This window comes from Monodon monoceros, unplaced genomic scaffold (assembly GCF_005190385.1).
Source record: "Monodon monoceros isolate NGI ecotype Baffin Bay Population unplaced genomic scaffold, NGI_Narwhal_1 Super_Scaffold_7, whole genome shotgun sequence".
Lineage (NCBI taxonomy): Eukaryota > Metazoa > Chordata > Mammalia > Artiodactyla > Monodontidae > Monodon > Monodon monoceros.
The window spans coordinates 29,873,462-29,885,534 of record NW_021703784.1 but is presented as its reverse complement, the minus strand read 5'-3'; the positions used below and the strand labels follow the sequence as shown (position 1 = coordinate 29,885,534).

Genomic DNA, 12,073 nt, shown 5'->3' with positions numbered 1-12,073 from the left:
TTATCTACAGTTAAGCCATCTATTGCTTCTCTCAACTCTAGTAATCCTACGAGCACTAAGATCAAATGCATAATATCTTGGTCCACTGAAGAAAAGGAAGAAGGCTATAAGAAAAAAAAAAAGATATAATGTATTGAATTAGCTTGTAGCAGATCTTGGATGTTTTCAATTAAAAAGACCCCACTCCTGTCCTAATATAACTTTGCAATGCAAATGAGCTACTTAAAAATTTTTTTTAATTTATTAAGTTTTTTTTTCTTCTACTTACAATTCTTCTGGAAAACGGCATCAACTCTACTTTCTATTCCTTGAAAGCTACTTGCTATGCTTTTGGGATAACCTGGTTCCATGGATTGACTTTGGTCATCATATCTGATGAGAAAAAATAATTGTCCCACATTTAAGACCAATACAGTGTACAGTGATTAATAGTTTTATTTAAATTGTGTGTACTTTACATAATGCCTTCACACATATTTTCTCATTTGTTCTTCACAATGTCCTATTTACTGGGAAACTAACAGTGGTTAACTTCTCTACCTAAGGGTACATACATATTTATAAAATATATGGGTATCACTAATACGAAAACAGGCTTCTGATTGTTGGGGCAGTGTTATTTTAAAAAAGGAGAGCTTATATGTTCTAAGGCTTTTACTTAATTAGTTCATAGTCTCTCTCTATCTGAATAAATATAAATAATAATTTCAAGTTGGGAATCAAGTTCTGTATTACATTTGCTTGAGTGTAGTAGAACTTAACTCTTAGAATTTAATGAATAAATGAGAATTAGCCTAACTCTTTCTTTGCATCCCATTTTAGTGTTTTATTAAAGTTTGCTCTGTTTCAGGATATAGAATCCTCAATACCATTGTGCAGGAATCTTAACTTTGTAAAATTTTCAAAAGCCAGAGCGACATCAATCATCTTGTGAAAAAGAATGCCTATCAGAGACCACCTAGATATTTTTAACCTTCAGTTGCCTAATCAATGATGGTTTGTAAAGAGGGTAAAGAAACACAGATTTCAATTTCTAATGGAAAAAATAGTTTATCTTACCTCCAGAATTGGTTGTTTACAAAGAAGTATGTCTTTCCCCTGTAGGAAACAGCTGCATCTATTGCTTGGACACTGCTTGGGAAGCCATAGTTTGCTATATTCTTGGGATAACCTTGCTGAATATCATAGCCACTTAGAGCCCAGTACTGATTGCCTGCCAATGATTCAGGTTATATATTAGATAAAGTTTTTCCATTCCTACAAAATGTATACCAATTCTTAATCTTTGCATAAATTCATCATAGAAATGAAAATGGAAAAAATAGTCTTGAAAAGATAGAGGTGGTTAAGTCAAGACCATTGGGCTATGATAACTCTAGTGATTTCCTGGAACCTGTAAAACGTTTCCGACTTCTTAGCCTGACACTCAGGGCCCCACACTTGAACGTCTTATCTCATGTAACTTCTATACAGAGAACTAGAGCCTTGGGGAATCTTAGAAAATTATATCTGGGATGAGGGTGGAGGAAGGCTAAAGGTGGTCTAATAAAGTGTTCTCATTTTGTAGATGAGAAAACTGATGCCTGAAGAAGGTACAACATGCTCAAGTTCATACAGCATTTAGTGGTGGAGATGCGACCCAACCCAGGTCTCGTGACAAAAGCCCAGCTAGCCTAACACTCTCTCCTTGACTCACCTCCTTGAACCTGGAAGGGTCCACAAAGAAGTCCTGCCCTTCCCTTCAGGAGGAACTAAAATAAGATGAAAACCTTAGGCAGTTACCTTTGAATACGAAAATTAGGTCCTTGTCAAAATCCTCATAAGCAGCCTGTATACCATTTACCAGGGATGGCCAGAAGAGAGAAATGAAATTGAGTTCGACTCTTCGTAGGTGAGGATGCTTTCTCCAGAAGTACCTAATGGAACACAAGGGAGAAAACCACACACAATAGTCTAAGCAGGCAGCTTCTGTGAGTCTTGGGCTGGTATTGATCCTATAAGATTGCTGGGAGGATATAACACACAGTGAAGGCAATGCTTCCAGCACAGTGACCAGCATATGACCAGCACTTTATGGCGATACTGTCCATCTGGTGAGTACTTTACAGTTTTCAGACGAGCTGATAGGAGTGACCTTATTTGATTACATTTTACATTGCCCTCCTCCTCACACATTGACAAGTTTTATTTTGTTAGTCTCTTTCATTATTGTTGCTACAATATGATGAGAATATTTAGAATATTCTAGCAAAAGCAATACAAGTACACTCAGCCTGTGAGTGCACAATCATAGAATGCCAATGGAAAATTGAAAAATTCAGTCAGGTGATTTTCCCTGCAGCTTATTAAGTGACAGTTTCCATTCACTTGAATGAATTTGGGTGGAATTGAATGCTATTTTGGTGTTGGGTAAACCCAGCTATAGAGTTCCCAGCAGCTAGAGTCCATGTCTGTTTACATCATCACAAACATCTAAATGCTTACAGATGTTTTAGCTTTTATTTTTCTTTTCCTGGATGTTTTGATTTACCCAGAAAGCACTATCAATTCCAACGAGATTCGTATGCATAGAATTCAAAGGAAAAGCTGGGTAATGTGTAATATGTGACTTAATTAGAATCCAGTTTTAAGTTATGCCAGTAAAAGAAGTCAAAGGAAGGAATAGTTCATTCTTATACTTGTCTTTAAAGAAAAGTATTTCTCCACGGAGTGTAGTGATAGCATCAAATGTCAGTCTGGGGTCACAGGCTGTGGGTGTGGTTGGTCCAGTAGGTTGCACAGGGTTGCTCGAAGGTCCTGAAAGTAAAAAGACTTTTTATAAGCATGAGTCCAGGGTGAATTTTGGTGTATTTCAGTTACTTCTCAGGTTGGTGAAGGGTCTTCATATGAAAAGAAATGCTAGCTGACTATCCTATAAGACATTAAAGTAATCACACATTAGGCCCTCTTAAAAGTTTTATTTTTTAAAATTAAAAAATAAAAGCGGGGGGTAAGATGAATTGGGAGATTGGGATTGCCATATATACACTAATATGTATAAAATAGATAACTCATAAGAACCTGAGGTATAGCACAGAGAACTCCACTTCGCTGTACGGTAGAAACTAACACAACATTGCAAAACAACTATTCCCCAATTAAAAAAAATGAAACAAAAATAAAAGAGTAATGGTAGCGTTAGGGAGAGTTCCAAGCTAAGTTGTGAAATAAAGAAATTTGAATTCTTCCCCCTCCCCTCTGCCAGTTTAAAATTAGAATCCCATGCTTCTTTCCCTTCTTGCCTCCTCTTTCTGCATTTTTAGTCACTCAATATCTACTTTCTCCTTTCTCACTAAAATCCACCTTCTGGAAAGAGGCCCCCACAGCATAAATCTAAATCAAAATGTAGCAATATTTTTTTCTATAAGTATTTAAATTTTAATGTATTTTCCCATTGTAGAATGAAAGGCTGCTAACAGTTCAAATATGGGCGAGTGAGAAAGGGAGGTGTTTTCAGGGGAAAAGGAATTGGGGAGTAGAGGCAGTTAGACTAGGTCTCATCATCCCTGAAAATTCTACTGTCATGAATAAAATTCGTAGTTGTGGGACCCTGGCATGCTTCGTTTTGTACTGCTGTCCAACCAGAGAGGGAGAATGTTTTACACAATTCGACTCCATGACACTCCCTTCCAATCAACAAAACATTTAAAAAATTTTTTTATTTTTAGAGAGCTGCAAACCTCTTCTCTGGTTTCTTGTTATTACAGCCACTAGGGGGCAGGAGGGCAAGAGGAAAGAGAGATGCAATGGTCTTATCAGACAATACTTAGACAGAGGCAAAGGCCTCTATATCCCTCCCTGAAAAGTATCAGTCCTGTCTTTAAAAGATGTTTCTTTCTCTCCATACTCCATCCCCACTCCCCTCTTTCCCCCACAGACAACAATCTTGATATGTTCAATATATATGTTTGTTAGCATGTTTCTTGAAAATGCCTTGCTTTGTCTATATACATATTTAATTTGTGTAGATTCATGTATTATGTAATTTATACACTGAGTAACATGTATCATTCTCTTTCTTTTCCAGGAAGCACAATGTTTTAAAGACTCATCTATGTACATCTGATTCAGTGCTTCTCAGTGCTGTACATTACTCTATGGCAGGCGTTCACCAGATTTTACGCATATATTCTCCTCCCGATGGACTCCCAGGTGCCCTCTAACTTCGATCACCATAGCCAAGACTGCAATGAACGTCCCTGACATGGCCAGGTCTCACCAGGTACTGCTGCTCTTCAGATGACCTTACCATAGATGGCCTGAATGCCATTGATGTCATCTTGAGGGAGCGAGTAGGTGCTGGGCTCACTGAAAGCATAGTTGGGATACATCAAGGCACCAGGGTCAGAGGAATGAGCCAGCCCCAAGGAATGGCCAAATTCATGGGCAGCAACAAGAAACAAGTTGTAATCTGAAATGCAAGCATGTGTGGTGAATGGCTCCAAGTAGACTGAAGGGTGGTGGAAATAGGATCTCAAGGAATGCAGCTTCTGAGCCAAAACTCCCTGGAGAAACAGCCTTTCCCATGCCTGCCTTTTTCCTTTTCTCTTCAGGTACCTGAAGAAATGGAGATTGGAAGGAATCAAGGTAGGGGCTATAGGTTAAGATTAGGTGAGTATGAGGTCCTCACCAAATCTTAGAACCAAGAAAGACTGCTGCTTTTATTCCAATTCCCATATTTCATGGGCCTGGGGCTCAGGCAAATGATGGCAGGGCCATCACAGGTCTCATGACTCTCAAAAGCCCTCTCCTCCCATGCACCCACCCCTACCCCTCTCCAGTCTCCCAGGCCCACAGCCCCATGAGGAGAGTCTCAGTCTGCCAGGCAGCAAGAGTGGCCTCAGATGCAGAGCTGACTCACTTTGGCTCCCTGACCACTCAGCACCAGCTCTTCCTTGATTCTGAGCTCTCCAGGAAGATTCAGGAATTTTCCACCAGAAAGAGACAAACGCTGCTTCTTATTGCTTCCTACCCTTATCTTTTAACTTCCATGAGCATAGTGCCTTTCATAACTGGGAGCTTAAAAACTTTCAAGGCTTGCACTTCCTGCCAAATAAAGCCCGAGCTCCTTTGCCAAGTTCAAGACTACTCCATTTGGCTCCAGCAGACATTTGAGGACTAGATTTCTGATGTGAATCCTTCACTCCAGCTAGTCTATGTGCCATTTCACAAACACACTGTGCATTTTCTTACATGTTTACTTAAAAAACAATCATAGTTGTACAACACTTTATTATATGCTAGGAATTGTAATAATATTTAATCTTAACAACATTTTTATGAAGAATTGTTAGATTACTTTTACGATAAAGGAACTGAAGCCCAGAGATTTTTGAATACCTTGTTATATTGGCCTTGCAACTAATAAGTGGTAGAGCTGGGGTTGAATCCAGGTATGATGGCAAGACCTGTGTTCTTATCACCATGTTCAACTTCCTGATGATAATTAGCCTTGTAATATTCTACCCATGCTCCAAGACTTTCTTTCTTGATCATCACATCCTTCCATTTTGCATTCGTAAATGCTTTAAAAAACATCTTTGAGTGTCTGGAGTACTGGGCAAGGGGCTCTGGGAGATTTGTCATGATGCATAGACGAAAAGGGGAGATGTGTGCAAACAAATAGAATGCACAGAATAATGAGGAGGGCAGTTAGAGAAGAAAAAATCAAGGCTGTTGTTATTCTGAGAGGAAGGCTTCATTTCCAGCTGAAAGACAGGATGGGGGTGGCATTCAACGTAGCATGGAAAAGAGGGATTTTGAAAGGTGGGGCTTAAGGTGTGGGGAAAGGCGTTTCAGGAAGAGGAAGCAATGTGAGCAAATGTAGGGCAGTTGGAAAGCATATGGTGTGATCTAGAAACAGTGAATGTGCCATGTGACTGCTCTGTGTGAAATATGAAGACAAGCCACGAAAGATGAGTTTGGAAGATCTCCAAGAGCTTTCAGTGTCAAGTGAAGGTATGTGGACATATTTGGTCTGGAAAATGTAAACACTGGGCTTTCCAAATGTAAAGATGGGCTTTCCAAGGACAAAACTTCTTACAATGCTGGGGAAAATTAGAGGGAGCCGAGATCGGAGGTGAACAGTCCAGGTGGGAATCTGGACCAGTTAATTCAGGTAAGAGGTAATGACCATCTGAACTAGTGGGGAGGGCAATAGGAATGCAAAGTCGTGGGGAGTGTTTATTATCTTTGGGTACTCACAGCTCCTAGCACAGGGACTTAGGTAGAATAAACACTCAGAACATTTATGTTGAGAAAATGGTGGGAGGAACAGGTCCCAAGCAATGGCAAAAGGCTCCTTTCCTATTATTTTCTAAAAAGTGTTCTTTGGCCTCTTGTTACCCTGTAGCCTTGTAAAGTACCATATGGTCTGAATATACCTCTCATTATTCTCAGTTCTTCCCTTCAGGTGGTCTTCTTCTTACTCTGAGTCTTCTCCTGAAAGGGGTAGTTTGCTATATGGAAACGTATCATTGAAAAAGAGCTCCACGAAGATGAAATCACCAGATGAACGAGAATAACTAGATGGCTGCTCTTTCCTAAATAGGTCAGTTTTCTAAATAAACCAATTATTTCTGAATTTCCAAAAATAGGAATCTTTTTCAAACATCATTAAATTTCACAATATTAAAATATATACCCTAAAGCAGTGGTAAGCAAACTTTTTCTATAAGAGTCCAGATAGTAAATATTTTAGATTTTTATGAGCTGTATGGTCTCCGTGTCAACCACTCAGCTTTGTTATTGTGGTATGAAAGCGGCCATAGATGATACATAAACAAAAGAGTATGTGGCCCTGTTCCAATAAAACTTTATTTATACAAATAGGACCAGGAAGGACTTAGCCATGATCTGTTGTTTTCTGATTCCTGCCTTAGGAAACAAGGTCAGAATTTAGCTTCAGGATTTTTTCTAAACCTAAATTAACTTAGTATCTTGAGGTAGCAAGAATTTTAAATGATCAGTTTGTGTGAGTGTGAAATGTTACAATAACTTGGCTGTGTGTGTGTGTGTGTGTGTGTGTGTGTGTGTGTGTGTGTGTGTAGGAGGGCAAATTCTAATGTGCAAAAGTTCATTTAGAAGCTGCATGTGGACATAACCTTGGTTAACTTACTTCTGGAGGTTTTGGTCCATGTTTCTTCTGCATCAAAATGAACATCTCCTCCAATACCTGGGCCTGGCTGAAAGGCATGAGCAAGGATTCCATTGGGTCCATCAAATGGAGAATTGTCCCCATGATCTGAAATAAAACGATTTGTATTAGGTATTTGCCAAGTCTCAGTTTAGCCAGGGAAAGCAAAATCGAGCATGACTGCTTTGAGCCTACCTCCTTGGAGAAAGGCAATCTTGATATCTGCTTCTTCCTGTGAGGTCTTGGTGAAGTTCAGGGGTGACACGCGACTCCAGAGTTTAAAGGCTTTCTCAAGAGCTGTTTCCACTTCAGCCTCTGACAAGTCTGGGGTATAGTTAATAATCCTTCAAAATGAGAAGGTGTGTGAAGGGTTCATTATTGTTTAGAACAGTAGTCCATCAGTAGATTGAATTGCTCTAGTTTGGAGTTTGTGCATATGTGATGTGCTACCACTGAAGAGGGTGCAAGGAGGGGTGCAGGACTTAGGGTTGAAGACAGACGTAGGTTCTGGACCAGTTACTACATGTCTTTAAACTCAGTTTCCTTATTCATAAAATGAGGATAATAAAATAGTACCCCTCTCATAAGGTTGTTGTGGGATTAAATGTATGTAAAGCATTTAGTTCACTACTTGGCAAATAGTAGTATTCAACAAGCATTGGGTATCATTATTATTGTTATTATCATCAAGATGCATGAATGGTGGGGCTAGATTCTCCAGCAATGATTAAGCCTTTTTTGGGTCCTAAAGTGAATTCTTAGAGAGACAGCCTAACATTGCCATAGTCCTCTTTAGATTGATAGAGAAAGAAGACAAAAATGGCAGGCTTTGGATTGAAAAGAACCCATGGGATCTTTACCCTTTCATTCTCATACTCAGTCACTAGAATCTAAACTCTACAAGAGCAGGGATATTTATTCATTTGTTTGTCTCTAGTGTATTCCGAATCCTAGAACAGTGCCTGACACATCATAAGTGTTCAGTGAACATGGGCTGAATGAGTGAATTCTCAAACTCTAGAAATATTACCTGTAGGTCAGATTAGTTTGTTTCCACTTGGGGTTTCCTGGAGTTATCATAAAATTGCCAGTATCGGGCACTCCACAGCGAGGCTTTCTCATGATCTCCAAGGTTTCCTCATTTGGCTTCCCTGTTATGTTCAGCCCAAAGAATTGCTGCATTTCTTTAAGCTTCTCAACAATCACACTAGTGCTGTTCTTCCTTTCAGACTGATATTTGTACCTTGGTAATTGGTAGAACTTTTCTAGGTAATTCTGGAGAAAGTCAAACATGTAACAGATTTGCTGTGAAATCTCCTTCAGTTCTCTGTGCATTTTGCATTCCTTTTTAAGTTATTGCAGAGGTCAAACCAAAACTAATAACCTGATAGTCACAAAGATAAAAGCACAAATTTTCTGGTTGACTTGGAGAGAACATTGCCTACTGGAAAGAACAGTCCATCCATTCAGTGCTACAGTTAATATTTATGCATAAAAATAGGTATTTCATAAGGGATGAGTTCCACATCCTCAAGCAAAATGCTAGTACACAGTCAGGAGACTGCCTTCTTATTTTTAATAAAAAAAAAAACACAAAACAGCCCCAAGATACCTACCACTAATCAAACTCCTTGAAGCATTAGTTGCAGCAATGCAGATTCTATTTTTTAATCCTCTTTTCACTACTGTAGAGAAGGTTTAATCATACATATTAAGACATGAAGATGCAGAGAAATAAGGAACTTGCCAAGAAGATAATCAGGTCCCAATTCACCATGTTGCTTCTCAAATGAGAATTAACGTCTTCAAAAGAAGAATTCCTAACATGTTTTGGGGCAACAGCAGCATCACTGTCATTAGCATTTTATCCACCACAGTAACTCTTTGGGAGGGGCCAAAACTCATTAAGAAGGTTCTGAGGGGTGTTAACAAGCTAATCATGAAACTTCTTTCTCTCACCTTAAGCATCCTTAAGTGGCACTTTGCAAGTGACACAGGACAGAGCAATTTTGTGCTCACACAGGCTTTGAGATCAGATAGATTTGGGTTCAAATCTTAGCTCTTCCACAGATTAATTTTGTGTCCTTGGACACATCACTTAGATGACTTCAGATTCACATTTGTCTCTAAAGTGGAAATAATAATCCACTGCCCTCATAGGATTGTTGTAGGATGATATGAGACAATGTTTGTGAAACGCTGAGCAGGGCGCTTTGTACAGAGTAAGTACTTAATCACTTCTATTAGCCCATGGGTTACTGTTATCATTGTAAGAAATATATTTTTTTAAGTGAAAGAAAAATATCAACAAGAAGAAATGCTTTTCTAAAACTGTAATGCTAAGAAAATTGTGCATGACAAATTTCTGACAGCATTCCCTTGTGTTTCTTTAAAAATTTGGCCTGACTTTCATACTGTGAAACAATGGAGAGAAGTTATCAGTTTTGCTTTTACAGTGCTTCCAAGAGTTTATAAACAGCCCCATAACCTGGTTTTAGGAAATATGATTACACTATGAACTGATTTCTAGTTCCTTAGAGTTTCCCATCCTCGCGCTCTATGTACACCTGAGATTTTTGGCTGCAAAACAAGTCCATGTAGAAAGCACCAGTCATGTAGTAACTGTGTTGCAGATACACCAGAAGGGAAAATCTTAGGTAAGTGAGAAAGAAAATCATTTTATAATTAAAACCATTCCTTCTAAAAGTTTTCTCCAGCTGCAGCAGCTTGACAGCAGTATTTCCTGAGGGTTTGAAGAGCCCAGCTTGTTTGCATGCCTGGCTTTCAGAGGGCCCAGCTTGGAACTCTCCAAATCATTGAAACCAGACGTTTAACCTCAAACAAATCATTCACATAATTCTTTCAGGCTGCTTTAACTAAAAAGAGAAGAGAACCCAAACAATTTCCTCATCACCAGCAAATCAACTGCCCACCTAATTGATAGTTGAGTTACCTGAACAATTTTTGTAGTTTTCTCTTCTAGGAATTCAGAATGTACTAGAAAGGCCTTGGAAAGCTGCACGTGGAGTAACAGCAGAAGTGGAAGCATCTTCAGACTGAACATGGCCTCGTCTTCAAAAACTACCTCTCCTGGCCTTCCTTCTGCCCCTTCTCCTGATGGGTACCCTGAAGTTCAGAGCATCCCATGTCACTCACTGCTTTCAATTGGTCCTTTATAAAGCCCTGTCTTAAACATATTGCCACATCAGGAATGTGAAGCAACACGGGTTAATTACACTCTGACAGTTTTGCAATGTTATAATGTGATCTAGTACCCCCAAATAGGGGAGTCTTTCAATGGAAAAAAAAGTACAATTTGCTGCTCTGTTTTGGGGGTTTTTAGATATTTACTTTTGCAAAATTGTCTGGTCAAGGAAAAGGAATAAGAGACTAATTCTGAAGTTAATGAACAGCAGTTACATTTTCTGGGCAGGTCAGATGCTGAGGCTGTATTAATTTATGCAGTAGAATATTGTTTGATTAGTGGTAGGTATCTTGGGGCTAAGGAGCCTAACTAGAGAAGCTCTGCACTTACCCACCCTTGTTGTAGGTGAGGAACATGTGTGCTTGTGTGCGTCGTGACAAAGCTGGATGTATATGGGGGTCCTAAAGCAGTTTCTGGAGGATGTGGTTTTAGCGTCAATGTGTTTCCTGCAAGCTGGATTTTGCATGGGAAAGACAAAGAAACCAATACTGATGGTAATGATAATAATGATCATTTGCTAAATATTTATTATGTCCCAGACTTACATGCTGTATGTATACGACCTCAGTCCATCCTCACAAGACCTTGGGAGGTAGATGCTATTATTATCTGCATTTTGCAGATATAAAGAAAATCCAGAGACGTGAGATGGCTTATATAAATCACATGCTAACCTTATGGAGGAGCCAGGATTCAATGGTAGGGGGTATGTTTAGAGGCTGAGCTGGCAGCTACCACATCAGGCCCTGTTTTCTAGTCTTCCACTCCAGCATCCGGCTGGCCCACGGTGGAGCAGTAGCTCCAGGGCTGTAACAACTGGGAGGCCTTGGCTTGTGTTCATGGAGAAGACAGGGAGAGTGAGCATGAGATGCCTTGTACACTCCCAAGGGAAAAGACCCTGAGAGGACTTTCAGGCAACGTGGCTATGTAGCGGCTGTATTGATCAGAGGCCCTTGGGCCTGCTTTCAAATTGTGTCACCTGGTCTCACTTATTCTGACTCTATGTGCATGTAGATTGTTACCATACACAGTCTTTGTATACATTCATTTACATATATTTATATATACAGTTGACCCTTAACAAGGGGGAGGATTAGGGGTGCTGACCCTCTGTGCAACTGAAAATTTGCATATAGTTTATAGTCAGCCCTCTGTATACATCATGGATACAGTTCCTCTGTATCCATGATTCCACATCAGCAGATTCAACAGTGCTGATCATGTAGTACTGTAGTATTTACTATTGAAAAAAATCCAGGTATAAGTAGGCCCATGAAGTTCAAACCTATGTTGTTCAAGGGCCAACTGTATTCTGTAAGGGCAGGTATTCCTGTGCATAAATGTATATGTCAACATGTATGATGTATAACATGTGTTAATATATTATTTGAGATGCTATGGTAGGTGGTTCAGTTCCCTCCTGGAGTCTCCTAGGAGCCTTTTAGACAATCCAAAGAAATATGTCTTGGGTTAGAACCTATCCGGATAGCAGACGAATGTTTATGATGTAGATTCTTACATTCACTCAAGAAATATTTCCTGACATCTATTGTATGCCAGGTGCTGTGATGGGTACTAGATTATTGGAGATAAGTTAATAGTGGTTCAGATGAAATACTGTGGGAGTCTGGAGGAAAGTACAATGATTGGGTTAGGTAGAATCAGGGAATGCTTCATGAAGGATGTAGCATGTG

The 12,073-nt window shown here is 39.5% G+C and overlaps 1 protein-coding gene across 1 annotated transcript; it reads right to left on the bottom strand.

The window, feature by feature from the left end:
- Window positions 1–10,238, bottom strand: MMP8 (matrix metallopeptidase 8). Its single transcript, XM_029208511.1, has 10 exons — window positions 10,128–10,238; window positions 8,205–8,449; window positions 7,370–7,518; window positions 7,157–7,282; window positions 4,289–4,450; window positions 2,679–2,796; window positions 1,783–1,916; window positions 1,060–1,213; window positions 269–372; window positions 1–104 (listed from the first exon to the last, which is right to left on the bottom strand). The coding sequence occupies exons 1-10, from the start codon at window positions 10,236–10,238 to the stop codon at window positions 1–3; spliced, it is 1,407 nt and encodes a 468-aa protein (XP_029064344.1).
- Window positions 10,239–12,073: the final 1,835 nt, after the last annotated feature.

Excerpts from the sequence above, each read along its gene's own strand:
- MMP8 (XM_029208511.1), bottom strand. The coding sequence starts at position 10,238 with ATGTTCAGTCTGAAGATGCTTCCACTTCTGCTGTTACTCCACGTGCAG. Across the intron at positions 8,450-10,127 it reads AAACTACAAAAATTGTTCAG|AATTACCTAGAAAAGTTCTA; the intron begins GTAACTCAACTA and ends GACTTTCTCCAG. Across the intron at positions 7,519-8,204 it reads CAAACTAATCTGACCTACAG|GATTATTAACTATACCCCAG; the intron begins GTAATATTTCTA and ends CTCATTTTGAAG.